This window comes from Psammomys obesus, unplaced genomic scaffold, assembly GCF_907164565.1.
Source record: "Psammomys obesus unplaced genomic scaffold, mPsaObe1.curated_primary_1811, whole genome shotgun sequence".
NCBI classification, from domain to species: Eukaryota; Metazoa; Chordata; class Mammalia; order Rodentia; family Muridae; genus Psammomys; species Psammomys obesus.
The window spans coordinates 2011682-2033980 of NW_026590654.1; the positions used below are offsets into that span (position 1 = coordinate 2011682).

At 37.5% G+C, this 22299-nt stretch overlaps 1 protein-coding gene across 4 annotated transcripts in view; it reads right to left on the bottom strand.

Moving 5' to 3' along the window:
* Stxbp5 (syntaxin binding protein 5) overlaps positions 1–22299 on the bottom strand; it is a 144687-nt gene that overhangs the window by 74358 nt on the left and 48030 nt on the right. For all 4 annotated transcript variants that reach the window (XM_055608057.1, XM_055608056.1, XM_055608055.1 and 1 more), the window contains exons 5-8: positions 16247–16381; positions 14871–14934; positions 8937–9020; positions 6836–6959 (exon numbers count right to left, since the gene is read on the bottom strand). In XM_055608057.1, the coding sequence (XP_055464032.1) occupies positions 6836–6959; positions 8937–9020; positions 14871–14934; positions 16247–16381 (407 nt within the window). The remainder of the gene's footprint in view (positions 1–6835; positions 6960–8936; positions 9021–14870; positions 14935–16246; positions 16382–22299) is intronic.

Sequence of the window (22299 nt, forward strand, 5' to 3'; positions counted from 1 at the left end):
ACTAGGCTTGCATATCTTCATTAAAACTGGCTAGAGAAAGACTCTTTTATCTCTTTTTTTCCCTCTCAATTGTCTTTTGAACATACTTCAATTGTGTTTTAGCATTGAGTCCTACAAATTTTGATTCATTTCTAAGTTAAGTTTACTCCATGCACAAATCATTTGTCATGCACATTTTAATGTTTTCCCAACTTGAGTATTTTAAATGATGTCACTGGCTTAATTTAAGCAAATCATTTACCTCCAACTCTAAAGCAACCAATTCCTAAATCAAATAAAAAAGGCCCTTGCTCTGATTTTATTCAGTGAATATAAATTAAAGAACATGCAGTGACTCACCAAATTCCACAACTAGCTATTATTTTACTTAATTCTCTGGAAACTGATTCCCTGACAAACTGAAAATATCTGACTACTTAGAAAACCCAATTTGATAAATCACATTTTCTTCCTTTTCTTTTAGAACATTACATTTCCTTAACTTTTTTGGTCACCCAGCTACAATGAACTGGTCTAAGACCCGCTGGCATTGATTCCACAATTTCATCATGTATATCCATCTTCCCCACCAATATTCAAACTACCTTTATTTACTCTTAATACAACTGCTTACTAACTGACAGTCTGTCAAGACACCCTGATGGATTACCATTAAAGTCATGTTTTTAAGATGTCAATTGTATGTGTATCATTCAAAAGTCACATATTAAGTCATGGCATAAGGTCTCAAACCTTTTAGAATATTCTCATGTATATTATTCATCATACATGGCTCTGTTTTCATTTTCTGCTACTTGTCAGAATTCCACCCAAGCTATACTACTATTGATTTCCAATAATGGCCTGCTTTTTATGCTTTTGTTCCTTTATACATTCGCACTAAAATGATCTTGCCCTGCTGTTTTCCACTTCATAACAAACTTCTCCTTTAAGACTGAGCTTAGATGTTCTGATTTGTGAACAATTCCTATTTATCTTCTGTCAAAACCATAGCATGTACATATGCTTTTAGCAACAGCTGTCAAAATGTTTGTAGTTATCAGCTTATAAATAATTTATGAAATTTATTATTAAATTAGTCTTGTCTGGTTTATTTACTGATTTTAATACTGCTGTTTGTAAAACTTAACTTACCTAGACAGCTATAATTATATTCCAATTACAAAGTGATTTTCTAAAAAATTAATTGACCAACTGGAAAAACAGAACACCAATGCTAGTAATGCAATTTTGAAATAACTGGCTGGGAGAATTCACCATGCTTACTTAGTGCAGAAATGAAGTTCACTTAAAGAAGGTGGTTATCCGGAGTTTGACTCTCTGCTAAGACAAGAAATACAATGTAAAATGCAATGTTGAAAGTTCAAATTCCCCTGGGAAAGCTCTAAGCACTTCCAGGTATCAGTGGCCTGACCATTCCAGGAGACTCCCTGAGAGTTTCAGTTTGAGCTCAAAAGCCAGATGTGATAGCTGCAGCTGGAAATGTAGCACCACCCCTGTCCTTGGCAGCTGGCATACAGGACGCTTCAAATTCATCTAAGTGCTTGTTCATGTCCCTTTTGATACTTTAAATTTACATACAGTCTTATTTGGACATGTTCTAGAGTCTGCTAAGTCCTTTCAATTATAAAAATTAAAGGAGACTTTATATAACTAAGTATGGTTTTATTTTTAGGCTTATTATAAATTAAATGTAGATAAAAAGAATTCTTTCTATGTTTAATCCTTAATACTGACTTTCAGGTATGTGAACCTTAATTTTAGTTTTAATACAATGACCCTTACTAGAATAAAAACTCCCCTTCATGTACTATTGATAAAACTATTAACAGCACTGATGAATATACTCTAGAAACTTAAAACATCTAGAAAATTAAAACATCATTTCCTACTGAGGACATCTATTGATTGTGACTGTCTGGCATCTCTATTTCCTCTGGGAATCGACTGATTCTGGTGAATCTGACAATTACAAAAATTTTCATCCAATGGTATGTCACCCCAGCCCAAGGCTACAATGCAGGCTATGTGGGAGTCCTGACCCAGCAAATCACTTAAGCAAGATGATGGCTTCAGGATAAGAACAGTCATGGCAGAACTATCAAAAATTCTCTTCCAAATAAAAGCTCTTCTGTCACAGCAGAAAAGCAAACCAAAAAGGAGCAGCAGGGCTTAGCTTAGTTTGCCACACAAAACATTTTCTCAGACAAATGACTTCGCAAAGTAAATTTGTGAAGTAAAATTCTGCTTAATTTCTACATGTTGATACACACTTGATAACTCATCTTATTCATTTCTGCCATTTTACAACTGCTAAAGTCTGAGATAATAAAAATTATCTTCATAAGGTATGTGTGTGTGTACACACACTATATGAATGTAGTATGTATGTATTCATGTTCATACCTATATGGGTACATGTGTATGCATATACATAGACAGAGTCTCAAATTTGATGTCAGGTGTCTTCCTTAATGTCATCCACTTTTTAAATTAAGGTGAACTCAGAGCCTGCTGATTTAGGCTAGTGTAGGCAGCCACAGTGCTCAAGGTCTGTCCTGCCTCTGCCTCAGGAGTGCTGAGTTTACAGATGGTTGACATTATGAACCTGGCCTTTTACAAGGGTTTTAGAGGCTTTACCACCGAGCCACCTTAACAGTCCCTTTACAAAGCCTTTGTATATCAGATCTGGAAAAAGACTCAAGGTTGTCTGGTTGCCATGGAAATGGCTTTGATATTCATAAGGACTACAATAAAAAGAGACACCACGTTAGCTTGTTTGAGGCAATCAAAACCCATCTGTTATGTCATACCAGGAAGAAAAATTTCAACCTTAATTCAGCCCAAAACGTCTTTGACTCTGTTACACTTCTTGTATCAAACAACTTATCTCCCCAAACAAGCAAACAAACAGGTGTGTGTAGAAAACAAAAATATACTTTGTGAGAACATTAACTTAGTCCACTGAGTAAATACAATTCCCAAATCCCTATTTACTAGAATCACATATGCACACAGCACATGATAATGTCCAGATACTTTCAGTTATATAGTTTATGATCATATAGTAGAGCCAATAAATATTTGTTGGATAAACACAATTCTTAGAACGGCAGGAGAAAACTGGATTAAGCTTCATCATCATTTCTAGTTATAGATAATAATGAGATTCAAAAATGCTAACTGGCTCCCCAAAGGTCACAGACTTCCTGCTTTAAAATCCCACATTAGGCTGATGTCTTGCTACATCTTCTGAACACATCTTTAAAGAAAGTATAAAGCTCAGGGCTGGAAAAACGGCTCAGTTGGCAGCGTGCCTGCCTAACACACAGGACTGCAGCGTGCCTAACATGCATGACTGCAGCGTGCCTGCCTAACACGCATGACTGCAGCCTGCCTAACACGCATGACTGCAGCCTGCCTAACACACATGACTGCAGCGTGCCTAACACGCATGACTGCAGCCTGCCTAACACGCATGACTGCAGCGTGCCTGCCTAACACACATGACTGCAGCCTGCCTAACACGTATGACTGCAGCGTGCCTGCCTAACACGCATGACTGCAGCGTGCCTGCCCAACACACATGACTGCAGCCTGCCTAATACGCATGACTGCAGCGTGCCTGCCTAACACGCATGACTGCAGCGTGCCTGCCTAACATGCACAGTGACCCGGGTTCAATCTTCAGCAACAGAAGGAAACAGAATACATCAATACCCATTTTAACATGAAACTTACTAACACTAAATACCATCCCAAAGCACTATCTACACTATACAGGTGGCTAACACCATCTAAACTAATCAAAGATCACCAAAATTAATAATGTACAAAAATGTAAAGTATGTTTAAAGTAACTTGACACTCATTAGGCTAAGAATTAAAAGCAAGAACTTATAGTATGAGAGAAGAAATAAATTTTATTTTATCAGAATGACTCGTTGATATGCTCAAAATTATGTGCCACAAATATACTATATACAGAATAAATGGTATCTTGTTTTGATATGCTAGACAAATTTTCGCATTGTAATGTAATGGAGTGGACTCAAGAACTCTGCTGGTAACATTAATTTAGTATTGGTAGTTTATCACTGCCAGTGGCAAGCTAAGTAGTAAGTGGAAAACTCATGAAAGTAATTCACTTCCTGTAAAATTTAGTTATATATAAAATATTTTATAGAAATAAAATTAAACATGCACTACACTAGTACCATCTACATTTAGTTTGCTGTACTGTGTAAGGAAAGCTATTTCTTCATATGTACAAGAAAATAATGCACTTCATTTACATTGTTTACCTTTAATTTCGAAAAAATGTACAGGTATTCTTTGCTTAACTGTGTTAACAACAACTTCTGTTAGTGACTCTTTTCTGCCAAGAGACTATAAACAATGCAGAAACTGATCTATGCTACTTTTCTTATATTAAAAAAAAATCAAGGTTAAATTAAAAAAAATCATTTGGCAACATTATGACTCTAATCCACCCAAGAAACATCAATAGAAGTGAAAACCAGAGAGAAAGAATGGAATGTAGTCCCTGAAATTAAAGTAATTACAACATTAACTATAAACAGAAAAGGCTATTGATTTCAAAGTGGGCAAGTACAGACACGGCACAAAAATCCTTAACCAAATGGTCATGCATGGATATTAGCAACATGGGACAAATGCAGAATTAAAGCCCACTTGAGAAGGAAAAAAAAAAAAATCCTATCAGCTGTTTAGGACATGATAGCTGAACAGTACAACCTGTATGCAAATCATGAAGAAACACTGTCTACAAATAACTGACCAGTAACTCTCATAATTTACCAGGTATCTAAATTAAGAAAGGGCTCAAGAACTGCCCAGTTTAAAGCACTGGATGGATATTAACTCCCAAATCTAATTCATTTGCTATTGAGATCAGAAATATGTGCTTGTTACTAACAAAGTAAACAATGGAACACTGAAGATGACTGGGTATCATGCCTCGAATTGATCCTCAGACAGCAAAACTGCAACAATACCCTTGGTAACTGTCCCTCCCCCTACCCTTCTCCTTTTTCTTTTTCAGGTACTAGGTATCAAAGAGAGGATCTCATGCTAGGAAAAAAACTCCCCAACACCTGGAAATCCAGCTGTTGAGAAGAGGGTGCAGGAGGTCAAGGTTATCCTTAGCTACACATAGACTTAGAGGACAAGCTGGGCTTTATTAGGCCCTGTCAGGAAAATCTCAACAGACAGATACCAAGATGAGACCAAGGCTTATATGCATGTGCCACCTTTGGTTGAGATGAAGTGTGGGCTTGCATTTTCTCATGCACCTGAGAAAACGAGAGGCTCATGGCCAGTGCTGCCACACACTTCGTTTTCTGGAGGCATAGCTTGTAGGGGGTTGGGAGATTCTAAGATGTATGGAAATTTTCCTGAGTGCCCAAAATACTAAAGACCCAGGCACTAATACAAAGAACAAAAATCCAAGAAGAAAATTAAAAACTAAGCAATAGCCCCCACAGAGACCAGCATCAAATTTAAATTCTGCACTTGCTCACAAGGTGACTGCCATCACAAAGCAGAGTATACTCCATGGGTATGCTGTCAAGGACTGTGAGTTTCCAGGAAACTGCCACAGAGAGTAAAACCCTGAGTTTTCTATGCTGCTCATTCCTTTGCTTGAGACAGGGTATTGATATGTGCCCCATGTACATATCAAGGAGTACATATATACTAATGATTGCCTGCATCAACTTCTTGAGTGCTATAAGAAGAGGTGTGTGACAACACACTCCTAACTGATTTCAATTTTCTGTTTCTTTAATTTCTATGATGTAATACTTCAGGATCTATAACTTCAAAAGTGGGATATAATTATGGAACAAATCCTTACTATGATTTCTCTAAACTTGATATGAAGGTTCTCTTAAGTTTGTGGTAGAAAAGGCAGATTAATAAGTAAGAAGATATAGATTACAAAACAAAAAGAAAGCATTTTCAGTCTGCTTATGGCAACTTCTTACAGTTTGTAAAGATCACTTGTTGAGAAAAGAGTTAACACTGTAGCCCGAGTCTGCTATCCTTAGAAAAATCAGCTTGCAAACCAGCTTCTGGCTGGTGTGTGGGAACCCACCTTCCATAGGAGCTCTCACTGTGTCCTGACTGTGGGCCCGCTGTATCTAGACTGTCTGAACAATGAATATAATCATGCTGTTTTCCATCCAAGAGTCCTGGAGTTAAACTAAGACAGAGAGCGCCTACATAAATGGCCCCTGCAGTCACCACAAAGATCTTGGACTTTGGACTCCTAGGCCTGATAAGCCTCTTTGACAGGCAATGCTTACACCTGCAGTAATGGCTCATTGGTAGAGCAATAAAGGCTGCCTGGCCTGATTCACTGCCAAAGGGCTCTTGGAACAAGACTGACTGCCTCAGCTTCATCCAATGTGCCTTTCCCCCTTCTGTAATCTGCTTCACATTCTTTTCTGTGCAAACACTATGGCTGAGTCCCGTGGCTCTTCCCAGTGACTCAGCAAACTGTACATGACCTTGCGTGCTCAGACACTGTGCTTCAATGTATAGAATTACCTCCAGTTGAGGTCTTGATGTTTCACCTAATTGTTACATATACTTTAGCAGCTTGTGACAATTCTAAGGTGAGAAAACTTTAAAATCTCTTACAATTCACAACACAATCTGCCTTTAGGACAAATGAAGAAATGATATTCAGAAGATACTACAATATTCACTCATGAAACAATAAAAATATTCTTCACTCATCAAAACAAACCCCAAAACCAGATTACAGTCCATTACAATTGGAGTGGTCTTTAAAATGGAGGCACCCTACCATGGGGAGTGATGGTCTGTACTGGTTTAGCAGAGGACCTCACATTCCATATGGTCAAAGTCCCGTCAGAATGACTGCAAATAAACTGCTTTCCTTCATGATGCCAAGCCACAGAGTGAATAGCCTACAGAAGAATGAAGAATTCTATTATCAATCTAGAGAAAACAGGTGTGGTAATCTTCATAAAGTTTTACAGTTTCCAAGCTGGTCAATATAGCAACTACATTTTCAAAATAACTTAATGCTCTTACAATATAATTAGGAAATTTCATATTGAAACTGTTTAATTCCTCCTAATCATTGTATCTCTTAAGCGTGCAATAAGAAGCTATGATAATGATATACACACTATTTATTGACAAGTTCAGGAAAATAATATTTTAGAGCTTATCAAAATAAGCCCTACCAAAGCATAAATTATGAAGTTACAACAAATAATGGCTGATTGAACAAATAAGTCACTTTGAGAGATTTGAATTTTTTAATGAGCTAAAAAAAATTTATCCTAAATTCAAAATATATATTTAGGAATAAAATCAATGAAAATTCCTCAGGATGAACAGCAAAGCATATTTTCAGCACCTCAGAATAACTATAGAGGTGACTTTTAATCTAAGCAGACCACTCTCTTTCCTTTTAATTATTTTACTTCACATGTATCAGTGTTTTGTCTGAATGAATGTCTGTGAATCAAGTGTGTTCCTAGTGCATACAGAGAGAGGGCAGAAGAGGACACTGAATCCTCTGGAAATGGGAGTTACAAACAGTTGTAACATACAATGTGGACACTGGAAATCAAAGCTGGGTCCTCTGAAAAATACCTACTGCTCTTTTTTTCTTTTTCCTTCCTTGCTTCCTTGCTTCCTTCCTTCCCTCCCTCCCTCCCTTCCTCCCTCCCTTCCCCCTTCCCTCTTTTCTTTCTTTGAGACAGGGTTTCTCTGTGTGACTCGTTTTGTAAACCAGGCTGGCCTTGCACTCATAGTCATAAGTCTGCCTTTGCCTCCCTGAATGCTGCAACTAAAGGTATAAGCCACCATGCCTGGTTCCACCTAGTACTCTTAACCATCTGACTAGTCCCTCAAGAAGACCCTTACCTGCTGGGCCATCTCTTCAGAACAATGAAAAGATGGTTTATTTATTAGAATATTATACTTCCACTTTCTACTCCACTGTTTAGAAAGTACTTTATGTGATCATGGTCCATTTTTTTTTCTCTAAATTATGACTTTTCTCTATAAAATCTTATTTAAAAAATCAATTCTGAGGTTTGCTTTGAATTTCTTATTTTGAAATCATGGTGATGTATTTTTCAGTCTTAATGGTTAACTGGCTTTAAAAGGTACCCTGCTGAACTACCAGAATTGCATAGTACAGCATGAAAGTATTCAACTGAAAGTTAAAACAAAAAAAGTTCTATTATACATACATAGTCAACACTTTCATTAATTCAATAACTGCATTCTCTATGTGCTTGTAAACTTAAGCTAAAATTATACAGTGTTTTAATACAGATGAAAACATTTACATGATGATGAGCAGAGACTGTAAAGGCCAAAAGTTAACACATTTCTGATTCAAAGATTTTGGTCCAAAATAAAGTTAAGGCACTCTAAAACCTCAATCTTAAAATGAGCCATCCCTTTTTCTATACTATAAGTGAAATTATTTCTACAAAATGTGACCTTTTTTAATAAGTAGGAGAAACTACATCTATTACTTTGAGAAGCAGGTGTGAGAAGTGTGGCCTGACTCTAACCCTGAGAAACACTAGAGAACACAATCTTCCCTGAAGCTGCCAAGTTGTGCTGTAGGCCTGCGTGCAGATCTGCACTGTGTGACGACTCTTCCCAGAGCTTCATGACTCAGCAGGTCAGTGACGGATGGCAGCAACAAGCACTATGCGGCTAACCCCCCAGACGGAGATGAAAGTGATGGTGAACACATTACTAATGGAAGAAACTTGGTGTTTTAATACAATTAGAAAACTCCTGTGACTAACCTAAAATCAAATATAAGCTAGAACTGAAAATTCAATTCTTAGAAAAGATGCTGTGAATTATAACAATGAATGATCTTTAATGAGAATAAACACTGCCATTACCTCATCATATGTGTATCTGTAGTCAGCCTTCTTTGACTTGAGGTCCCATAAAACTACTGTTCCAGATTCAAAGCCAATCAAAAGCTGGAGAAAGGAAACACTACATTGAGAACAAATAATTTATGCTAATTTGCAGACAAAAAAAGCCAATCATAGCTCATATCCTTTAAGGACAGAACTTTAATATCATTAAACACCTGCACTGAGAGTGACTAATCACACAGATGACAAATAAGAACACATTGCAGGGTGGATTTACATGCTTTTGATGATTAGGGACTCAAAATAAAACTGATATTGAAAAGAGAATATAGGATAAAGTCATGAGTCTACATCCTAATACATTTTTAAAACTTACTAATAAAAAATGTACATTTGTATGTGGCTGAGATATTACATACTTCCAAGATCTATACATCACCAAGAAATTTCACTCGGTGTACCTGACACCAATCAATCAATTTCAAATTATCACTCCATATTCCTTCATGAAATTCAAGCTCACAATTCCAATAGCCATAACACTTAAGTCAACATTATACCAGAAAGTGTGTTCAAGACTATGTGCACCCTCTGGGGCCCGCTAGCTCTCTCAGTGTGTCCTGATCACCACAACCAGTCAGCTGTTGGTCAAAGAGTTGGCAGTCATCATGAACATTAGTCCCGCCTTCCACAAGAAAAACCATCAAGCAAGTTTAAGATGATGTTCTACATCTCTCTCATTTATCATCCCTCCATTGCTAGTACATTCTTCCTGGAAAAACATACAAAGACCTCTTTTCTGGTCCATTCCACATTGTGGTTGTAGGACCAGCTATCCAAAGCTGATAGGGAAATGTATGCTTCTGTTAAAATGTCAGCCTCATCATTCTTTTCATGATAAAATGCAAATTCAATTCCACTATTATAAAATTTATCACCATCTTAGTCCTCCAAAGTCACCCCTCATACCTCTCCTGCCCAACACACTCCATTTACTAATTGTGGAGTTTGTTTCTCCATGTATGCTCATATTTGAGCTTTTGGACACACTGCCTTCTTGTCTGGGGATGCCATTAAATAGAATCCTCTGATTAGTCTCACTTATCCTTCAGACGTGGTCTTAAAACTGCTCTTTTGGGGAAGACTTCCTTGAATTACCAAATGTTAAGCCAATGCCTTTCCAATGTGCTCTAGCAACAATCCACCCTTTCTAGTCTGAAGGCTTCCTTTATAATATAGCCTTTTCCTTATTTGTCTTCTCCTGCAGACTATAATACTAGTTCATTAGAGAAGGACTAATACTACATTGTCCACGAGTATACCTTTAACATACATCATGGAAGCTGGTATGTTTTCGCCTCATGAACTGTGTACCATCCATCAGCTGCCCCATATCCCTGCCCCAGAGTGATGCTTAACACTGATTACTATTTTGATCAGTATTATGTTGATATTTTGAGTCACCAAGGAGACATGTCTCTGGGCATGGCTATGAGGGTTATTGTGAAGCTAACTGAAGGAGAAAGGCCCATCCTAAATGCAGGCAGCACTCTTCCATGGTCTGGAGTCCTGGGCTGAATAGAAAGGAGACAGTGACCTGAATATTAGCTATCAGAAGGAAAATATATACTCCTAGAAAGACCTTGCAACAGTTTCTTCTCCCTTTCCCAACACATGCAGATATTTGGACACATAATATGGCAATATCTCATACAAAAGGAAAGGAAATTCAGCAATAAAGGAAAGAAAATTCTACAAACTGACCCACTATGTTAGCAGCTCAAGATGTAGGTAAAGAGTTCTAGGTGTGAAAGCACCACTTCACAGACTTGTAATTTTAGCTTTCCCTATTTACATTTTAATAATCTAAGAAAGTCACAGTAAAGTTTTAAACTCTTTTAACCAGCCACAACATCCTAATGGAGTTAGAAAGATGTGCCAACAGGTTAAGTTACAATGATCACAAGCTTCTACAAAAGCAAGAGAAAGAAAGTGGGGACCTAAGTTATCCAAAAAGTGCTTGGAAATCTGACCAGTATGTGGCCTACTAGAAAGCTTCATTCTGTAGTGGGTAGCAGTTAGTCCAGAGAGTCCTAACTGACCAAAGTGCTGAGAATGACTATTTTACGCTTAGTCCTAAAAGGGACAACCACATAACATCCCCCAACATGACACACAAGCGCGCGCGCACACACACATACACACACACACACACACACACACACACACACGCACGCACACGCACGCACATACATGCGCGTGCACATACACATGCATGTGCACACACACATGTATACACACACAGGCACACTCGAATGCACACACACACACACACACACACACACACACACACACATACACACACACCATACACTGGGGGAACATCATGAAAGAGGGAGAAAAAAGAATCTGAAAGCCAGAGGGCTGGGAAAGACATACTTGTATTCATAGTAGCAAACTCCATCAAACCCAATGGTAATTAAAACAAACAAACAAACAAACAACAACAACAACAAAAAACATAAGAGAAGGAGGGGGATTTGTTGCTGAAGGAAATAGGGTACAGAGTGTAGGAGACAGGAAAGAAGGAAATAGGGAGTGATGTGCTCAAGATGTATAATATATATGTGTGACACTCAGGATTAAAATACATTTTTAAAAGGATTTATTACTACTAGAATGTTATATAACTCAGGAAGATATAAATCATTCTGCATATTGTTAACTAATTTCCTTCTAAGTTTTCCCTAATAACCAAACGCAATGGTCAATACTTATAATCTAAGCACTTGGGAAGCCTTGAGACAAAAAGATTCGTGAGACCCAGGGCAATCTGTGCTATAAAGTGAAATCCTGTACAAAAAAACAAATAAATAAATAAACAAACAAATTGGAGATTAGTTAGATAACTGGCAGAATACTTGCTTAGCATGTACAGGCCCTGAATTCAACTTCTACTACCAAATATGAATAAATACAGCTCTATATAGTTCAGAGGAGCACTGATAGACATGCATTCCTAAAAAAGGCCGTGAATCACCCAAGCTAATATTTGCACAGCTCAAGTACTATGGATGTAGAAGAGGAAATATTTTCTGTCAGAATTATCTGGATAGACATTATATATGTATATGTGTAGTTTGTTTCTGCACTTGGGAAACTGCATATTGGCTTCAGTATGCCCTTTCTAGTGAAGAGAGCATGAACAACAAGGAGACCCAGGGCTATGTGCTAAGGGAAGCTCAGTCACCCTGTCAGAGACAGACTGCAGACAAAACATCACGATAAGGAGGAGACTCTAGGAAGGTTGGCCTTGAAGTAATTCAAGAATGGTGGGGGTAAACGTCGATATCTACAGGTGTCTATGAAGAAGAGGAAATGGAAACACTGTGAGAGTCAGGGCTGGTGGACGGCTCCAAGGAAACACTCTTTCAGATACAACCGAAAACATATTAACTCAGAGATCGTGGCAACACAAACAAGACCTGAACAGGTTCAAGCCAGACAAAACCCTAGCCCCAAGGAGGGGAAACAGACACAAAGGCCCACTCCTAACAAAGAAGCTATTTAAAATCCACACCTACTGGGAAAGAGCAAATCAGTTTTCTCTAGTGGAGTTGACACTGGGTATATCAACCGCAGGTCCATGCACAGGAATAGTTGGTCAACACGAAACAAAATCCACTGTGCGTGCGTGCGTGCGTGTGTGTGTGTGTGTGTATCTGTTGGGAGGGCTTTTATTTCACTTTTTTTGGAATTTGTTGATCTAGCTGATTTTTTGTTTGTTTTGATTTTCATTGTGTGTCTGTGTGTGTATGCATAAGTAACAGAGAGACAGACAAACAGAGAAAGCGAGCATACATGAAGTTAGTGGGAGGAAAGTGGGAAAGAGCTGAGGAGAGGAAACATGCTTAAAATATATTGTATAAAATTTTTAATAAAAAAAAGGAAAAAGAAAAAAAGGAGTAGGAAAAGAAGAAAGAAGAAGGAAGAAGGAAGAAGAAAGAAGAAGAAGAAGAAGAAGAAGAAGAAGAAGAAGAAGAAGAAGAAGAAGAAGAAGAAGAGCAGTGTGCCAGATTGCTATCAACTGTAATGTCCTCATGAGAAAACAACACTACGAAGAAGAGCTGAAATGACTTAGTGATCAACACTAAGTAAATGGGCACATTGTGAGTCCACCAGGCTTTCCATTCAGAGGGTTAGCTTTTAAACAAATAGCTTGTGTAAAAGAAATATAAAGTGATAATCAGGTTACTATACATTGTTTTATGAACAGTTTCTTTCCAATTTATGGACTCTGAAAAGGCCACCTCCTGTAGCCAGGCAGGACTTCCACTGGAGGGAGGAGGACACCTTCCACCCACAAAAACATCAACCCAAATTTGTCCTGCCTACAAGTAGTACAGGGATAAAGATGGAGCAGAAATCAAGGAAATGACCAGCCAATGACTGGCCCAACTTGAGACCCTCCCCATGGGAGAGAGCCGACCCCTGCTTCCATTAATGATACTCTGCTATGCTTGCAGACAAGAGCCTAGCATAACTCTCTTCTGAGAGGCTTTACCCAGCAGCTGATAGAAATACACAGAGACCCACAACCAAGTAAGAGGCCAAATTCAGGGAGTCTTGTGGAAGAGTGGGAGGGAAGGAAAGAAGGAGCCAAAGGGGTCAAGGACAACACAGAAAGACCTACAAAGTAAACTAACCTGGATTACCTGGGCCCGTGGGGGCTCACAGAGACTGAACCATCAACCAACGAGCATGCCTAGGCTGGACCTAGACCCTCTACACATATGCAGCAGATGAGCAGCTTGTTCTTCAGGGGGTCCCCTAACAATTGGAGCATGGCCTGTCTCTGACTTTGTTGCCTGCCTCTGGATCCCTTTCATATAGCTGGGCTGCCTTGTCTGTCCTCAGTGGAAGATACACCTAGTCCTTCTGTGATTTGATATACCACGATGGGTTGGTACCCATGGGGTACCTCTTTTCTCTGAGGAAAAGGGAATGAGGGAATGGCAGAGGGGGAGTCAGGGTAGGACTGTGAGGAGAGGAGGGATGGGGGCTACAATTAGGCTCTAAAGTGAATTAAAAAATGTTTCTTTCCAATCCAATCATATAATTCCATAGCCATTAGCCCATTCCAAACAGTCCAAGTATGCTTTTGTTTCACAGGGGCAAGCTAAGAGAACAGTGGTAAATAATTTATGGTTTGCTGTTTCTCTAACTGAGAGAAGAAAACATTTGGGTCAAATCCCTTTATAGGATAACATTTGAATCACTGATTTCTAACAAACTTTCTGGTGTTCATTCAGGTTAACATCCCAAAATTACATAGGTCAGAAAAATGTCATTATTAAACAGAACTACCTAAAAGATGATTAGTTTAAGTAAGAAAACAGAAATAAATAAAAAAAGAAAATTTTATTGTTTTTAAATATATTAACTAACTCAAACTAACAATACAGACCGTATGAGTACAAAAAAAATTAAACAAGATTATGAAACATAAAAACATTTTTATATTATTACTTGGATTTATTTATAAAGAAAATTTTAAGGAAGTTGAGATAGAGACTACTATAAGTTAATGTAATATATGATAAGCACTACAAAGGCTATAAATTGTTAGGACTCATACCCCATTGCCCCCTCAAAAAGAAACCTGTCTGCAAAATCAGGGAAAATATCTTGAGTAACTCAAATACAAATGAATACCTTATATTTATTAAATCTTATTTATGCTTTAGTATTTTTAGCCCTTTTAATTAGAAATCATTCTAATTCTCCAACTGGCTTTTCATTATGAATAATAAGCCACTACATTATTCGATATACAAACCTTGATCCAATCTCAACTTTTCGGCAAAAGTGCAGTCCTAGGATACTGTGCATATTTAAAAGTCAAAACATCATGGATTTAATTAACAAATATTTGTTTAGAAAAAATTCTACCTTCCCCTCATCCATGGGATTATCACTTATATGGACAACAGGTCCTGGGTGAGATTTGGATGACCTGAAAAAAAAAAGGGTTTTTTATTCAATTAAAAGTTTCAATATTCATTACAATAAAAGATTCATTTATGAAGAAAATAGTTCAATAAATTGACAGAGAAAAAACAGTGAAAATCATAGGCCGTAAAACAAGAAGCTTTATAACTGCATTTTCTTTTTAGAAAAAAATTTCAATTCTGTCAAACATTTATTTAGCATAGAAAATCCCTTTTCAACATAAAGTTAATATTTTAACATTAAAACAATGCAGCATTTAATGTGAGGTGTCAGCTGGGATATCCCAATCTACAGTGAATTACTGAAGTTAAAAAATTATTTATTTTATTTTTGAAAACACACAAATTAATGTTACCGATACCTATAACAGAAACAGAGAGAGACTATAAGTAAAAGTATTCCTGGAATTACTCCCATGGCTTTGGAAAAAGCATATATTTGTTCATGAGTGCTGGAGACTGGGAATCTTGGCCACTTCAGACCTGTGAAGACTCAGACCACCTCTACCCACTAGATGCCATGATCAACCCAAGAACAAAATGAAAACCCACACTTCCAAGGAAGGGTAGAAGGCCCTTGCCACAGAAAGGAAAACTAGCTTCAGCACACTGTTCTTGCTACACCAGAGTGTTGTTTGAGATACGTCACAAGACTTTTTTTTCTGTGTCGAAAGAATAAACAGTAGAAAGCATTTTTTGAAGAGTTTTGCCAACAGCTTCAAATCTTTATTCTTAACACTGTAAGTAAAAACTTCGAAAAGAAATGACAAAAAATTTGAGGAAATTGAAAATTAGCACTAGAGATTTGGGGCACCACAGTTCAATCTGGTTCTTGTTAATCTTGGTGATATACTGATTTTAATAAACATTCACAGATCTTGATTATTGTAAGATATAAAAGAGAAGCCTACATCAGTATTTTATAAACAATGGCAATAACACATTTGTAGTCCATGACCACCATTTAAAAGAAAAATAATTAGAAGATTAAGGAAACATAATTGAATTAGAAGATAAATGAAAATGTGAATGTTTTCAACCTAACAGGAATAACTACACACTGCAACTATCAAATGTAACAGTTTACCTATAGAAGAAAACATATAATTTAAATATTTTTAAGTATATGTGAATTGAAAAAAGGTTTAAATTTATCAATCGTCATGAAAATAAGATAATACTTATAAAAGACCAAAAGACCTATATAAAATGCCTGATATAGCAATCCCACATGGATCCACTAGTTGGCTATTACATAAAAGACATAAGCTACTTATACTTGATAGGTTCAGATATGGACTATTTGCTCAGACTTACAGTTCAATGGCTTTATTCCACATTATGACATAGCCTGAGAGTGTGAAGGACTCCACATTGACAATGTGTATATTACCTCGCTCAGTGCCCACATAGAGCCACTTACTCTGGAAAGGCAGATGGCAGAATGTAACCCTGGAAAAGAAAATAAAGACAGAGGGAGATTTCAAGAATATCTGATACAGTTTTCCTGACTGTACTGGATGGTTACTTATGATATGTAAATGAAAAAGGTAAAATTTTCATATTTTATTATCAATTTAAGTTTAAAACGTCATATATTATTAACAATAAAATCACTCGTCTATTCAATGTGATTAATATTCAGTCACATTAATTCAACTTGTATGTCAAACAAATGGCCTTACAGTAAACAGCACAGCATGATCAACAGAGGAGGGGTTTTGAAGGAAGAATGTGTTTCAAATCTGACTACATTATCCACTGTATATCACAGATCTAACATTTAAGCCAATGCTCAAACTTGGTAAAACAAAACAAAAAAACAATAATGAGAATAAATCACATGTACCAATTACTACTACTAAATTACATGTACCAATTTAATGCTAGGCCCCTGGAAAGAGAGAACATACAGCATGTTTGCTATTTCCATATACAATCAATTTCATTACAGAGATTCTGCAAGATGAAAATAGAGATTTGAACACTGAAATAAAGCTTATGTTCTTATCCCTTTTTAAAGTTAATGTTCAAATAGACCTTAAGGTTTAGACATTTGTATTATTTAACATTTCATACTTATACTCTTTTTAAAGGATTTATATGAATTTATTATAATGAACTATAGAATCTATTGAATCAGCAAAATAATTTTATATACAGTCTGTGTATCCCTTTTGGATAGTCTTTGGACTAAAAGTGTTCTAGGTTTCAGACTTTTTCATATTTGAAGTACTGGCAAATAAATAACAAGACATTTGGGGAATGGGGTAAGTCTAAGTACAACACTGATCTAAATCACATATGTGCCTCGTACATATATGTGAAGGTGATTTCATACAACTTTTGTGTGCCTATATTTTGACTGAAGCCTGCTCTATGAAGCCAAGAGTGGAATTTTCCATTTAGTGTGTCATGTGGGTACTCAAAGTTTCATATTTTTACATCATATCCTACTTCAGATTTTCAGATTAGGAATGATCAACCTGTACTTTGCTGTTTCCAGGGCAGTAGAAATCCATACCACCCTTTTGGAAAACCTCAAAGAATAAGGAAAAGGAAGAAACTGGGATGAATGAGTAAATGTAGTTAGTATCTTAATTATGATAATGGTTCATCAGAGTATGTCTATATGTATCAAAACTTAAATGTATACATTAAGCTTAGATCTTTAATTCATGGCACTTTGCCTAACATTTTTGTTTAAACAGATCCGTAGATCTAGGGATTAGGAGAAATTAACTAGTGCTGGCTAACAGATAGGCATGAGCAATAGAGTTACACAGCTTAGACTCAATGTCCAGCTCTCTCATTTATTAGCATGCAATCTTAGGTAAATTGCTCAGCTTTTCAGTGTCCATTTCTAAGTAACAAACATGGATCTCACAGATCCATCTGTGGGTCAGTAAGACAAAGTATGTTAGGTACTATAAATCAGGCCCTGACATTAAGAATTAATAAATGTTAGCTATATATTATTAAAAATAAATTATATTCTCCAGCTAGAGATACGTCTGAGCAACTGATAAAAAGCACTGGCTATTCTTCTAGAGGATAGGTCTTTGATTCACAGTAGCCAGATGGTAGTGCACAACACAGCAGTTGTAAGCTGACCCTGTGGGTACTAGGAACCAAACTCTAGTCCATTAGAGATGAAGCCAGGACTCTTAACAGCTCGGTCAACTTCTCAGTCCCCCAAATTTCTGTTTTTCTAAGACCAACATCATTATTTAAGTGATGTTAGAAAGAAGGAAACAGAATGTTGTTAACCCAACAATTTCTTATCCATCTTCCCACCCCCACCCCAGTTCTAAATATGTGGTTGTATAAAGAGGAAAAAAAATAACAACCTAAAATTCTCCTAGCAACCCAATAAAAAAAAAACTGGACTGATACTCTGGTGGTCATGCTAGTGAAAGGACAATGAGAAAATGCAACCCTCCCAAACATGCTCCTAGGGAGGCAGCTCACTATGCTACCAGTCAGTGAGTAACACAGTGCAGAAGTCAGGGCTGAGGCAACGTGGACTTGACTTACTGTATCTACCAATGCTATGTGAAGTTGGCCAAGTTTCCCAATTGATAAATTTAGAATCTTGCCCTTCTTTAGTGAGAGATTAAAGGGTAAAATGATGAAATAACAAACAAAAAGACAATGATTACTTAAAAAGAATGACATGAACTTAAAACGTTTGGATATGTATATGAATGAGTGGGGGGTGGAGGGCTCCAGGGGATTTGGTGTTGCTGCTGCCTTTTAAAAAAACCAAGGAAATATTCCATAACATAACATTGGGACAATGAAGGGCCTTGGGACAAATACACATCAAACTTGGAATATTCCGAACAATATTGAACAATGAGTGCAAAGCCCAAGGCAGAGGTTTGAGGGGCATTTACAAGCTCTGGCTGATTTGTTTTTCAGTGTTTTGGGGACCAAATAGCACATGATAAAGCCCACAAAAACAGATATGGGTCAGGCCCACTGGTGGAACCCACCAGGACATTTGAGAATGGCTGGCTAGGTCACCTGAGTGGCTTAATTGCAGCTATCCAGCTGACTAGGGACAGGAGAACCACTCCTGCCTCACCAGGGCTATGCCGATGACCCCAGCAATTATGAGCAAAGTGAACACTTGTCATTGCTGCCTCTTCAGCTTGAGGATGCTTTCTTAAGCAACAAGAGAGAGCTGAGCTGCTACTGGGATAAATCAAAATTATTTTAGTTGAAAATGAAGTTATAAGAATCAAATAAATTCTTATACTTACACAATTAAATTTAAAATGCCAGAAAAACTTGTCAGGAATGCAGACAAATGCTATGTGTCACAAATATCAAAACGGAATTCATATTCATTCTACCCCCCCCATACACACCAGTATTTGTACACTTACACAAACTTGCTATATTGAAGTTATTTTTTTCTTATCTTTCTATTATGTTTACAAAAAAAGCAAGGCATGAAAGATTTGAGGTGGGGAAAGAGTTCAAAGATTTTTCTTTCTTTTTCTAATTTCTTTTAAAAATTATTTGCTTATGTGTATATCAGTGTGTGGTGTGTGTGTTTGTGTGTATATAGTGTCTGAATGTGTGTGTATGTGTGATGTATGCGTGTAAGTGTGGATATTGTATACTATTTTGGGCACAATTTTTTGGAATAAATTCCCTCCTCTACCATGGGTTCCGAGAATCAAACTCAGGTTGGCATGCCCCTTTTTACCTGCTGAACCATCTCTAGTGTCTCACACATGTAACCCAGGCTACCCTGTACTTACATTCTAGGTTTTGGTCCATTTGTTCTCTCTTGTAAATTGCAGTATTTAATTTCTTGAGCTTCAGGGAAAGGCAAAGGGATATCTAGTAAAAAAAACCATCACCACCTCATATTCCTTTTTCAAAAGCACAGCTTTCTTTGCTATGTAAGTTTTAGAATCATGAACAACCTTTTTTTTTTAGGCTTCTGACAACAGTGAAAAGGACTTTATAGATGAACCTGGGCTATCCGAGTAAGGACTGAGTTGAGACTATCAGCAGTGGGTACACTACTGAAGGCAATGACTCTTTTCCCTAATCTATTGATAGGAAATAGTTCAGTCGTGAGGTGTAGGACCCTGCGAGCTCTCCTCTATCCATACCTGGCTGTTGCCTTATTTTTAAATGTGACTAACTGTCCAAGAGTTAGGTAGCTCTTTCAATGTAAACTACTTTTAGCTACAAGTTCTCTGCAGTTACACTTTGACTGTTCCTGTTCCCTCCAAAGTTCTGTTTTCACTACCATTTCCTCATTAGTTCTCTCAAAGGAAATTTCCATATCATCCACCTTGATCATAGACTCTGCTCCCTGCCTTAAATGTTCATTTTTATTCAAGTAAATTGTCCTTCATGTTAATTTGGGTGGGGAAGTTAGCAGGGAAAGCATGGAAATGAGCATCCATCAGTACTAACAAGTTAATCTAAGCGAACAACAAAGTTCTAACTGCATGAGCAGCTTATTCTCAGACACCTAAGCAGGCTGAAGTCTAATAGACCACATCAATTAAAACAAAGTAGAGTAAAATGAAAGGAAACACAGTAAACATGAAAGGGAGCAAGAGTACCCAAAACAACAGGCCATAAGCTCTGATCTTCACAGCATAAATGCTGGACCATAAAGCTTAGTCAAGAAAACCTCCAAGATATAGAGCCAATGAAGAGAGGGTGCCCACTGTGCAGGCCCCTGCCCCCTCACCCTCTCTTTCCAGTCCAAGCTAGCAATGCTTTCACCCACAGTGACTTCTCAATAATAAACTAAGTCAGTAAATGCCAGGGGGTTCATGCCATTGCACGCCAACCACACCATCTTCTGAGCATAACCCCTCTAGAGGCTCTTTCTAAGACACAAAGATGAGATGTTTAAACTTTACACATGTCTTGAGTCTGGTTTAGAATGGTAGAATTTCCTTATATTTCTTAAAGGAGCCTCTCATGAAACAAAAACAAAAACAAAAACAAAAACACTGTGGGGAGATTCCAAGTCATTCAGTATCGTTATCACCTTGTATTTTTCTCTAGGCTACATTTTCAAAAGTATTCTTTCCTTTGCCACCTCTATCAATGTGCAAATTCTACTCAAGTTCTGGCTCCTTTTATAGCTTTTCCTTCAATTTAGCGTTCTCTTCTTACATTTTATCATAAAGAAGCAAGTCACACTTTCAACATTTTCTTGGGAAATCTCAACTACAAACATAAGCTAATCATGTATTCACTACGAAAGAGACAATTCTCTGAAGCTTTCTACCCCGTGTAAAAAAGAACTACTTTCTCTAGGTTCCACTCACACATTTCTCCCTCTATTCTGAGTTCAGCTGACAACTGACAAACGGGAGTGTCAGAGTACTACAAACAGCCTGTTTGAGGCAATCGTATATAGGCTTTTCTCTCATGTTTCTCAAAATTCAAGGCTCATCTACCCACTGTCACATTCAAAAACCACTTCTACAGAGTTTTAGCCAGTCACCAAGCACATATACAATGTAAAACTCTATTTACCACTGACATCACATAGGTCCTAAGTTTATTTAGATACATTCTACAATAAGGTTATGAAATAGTGTTCTCTAGGCATAGTATGGCTGCTACCATCTGGGAATTAGAGCACAGTGATTACACAAATCAGAAACCCGAAACCCGTATGATCTGGCCTGTGGTCCTCACCTGAGATTAGAATCACTCCCTCCCCTCTATCCTCTCTCCACTCTGCACATGACCCTGCCTCAGATGTAACTGGTTTGGGTGGTGTAAGAGGAGACAAGAGGAAGACAACAATTGAGTGGAGGATTCTAAGTATGTAAAAAGATGGTCACCTATTCTGGGGTGGGATTCTTCCATGATAAAGCTGTTCTAGGATCACCCACATTCTGCCAACCTTTTGCCCGAGCTCCTGTAACCCAGAGCTCTAACCTCACTGCCTCGGCAAGCTTGACTTAGGAGGAATCATCTTGTTTTCTTGTTTTGTTTTGTTTTGTTTTATCTGTCACTGGTACCCAGCTGAATAGATGTTTGCTTCTCCTCAGGAAAAGTACCAACATGTGTCTGCAAAATGAAACCACAGAAGGATTCATTGCTAAGTGATGTTTTCAGATTCCAAAGTCTGTATTAGTTTTCACTGCTGTGTAACAAATCACTACAAACTTAGTGGGCTGGTTTGCTATTTCAGTTTCTGTTGGACAAATGTCTAGATCCTGCATGTGTAGGCTTTCTGTTTAGTAACGTAAAAGCCTAAAATGCAGGTTACTACTAGACAGCCATGCTGCCTTCCCTTGCATTCCTAATCTTTCTGAAAATACTGTGAAACAACCTACTCCAAGCTCATTTGGTTTGCTAGAAAAATT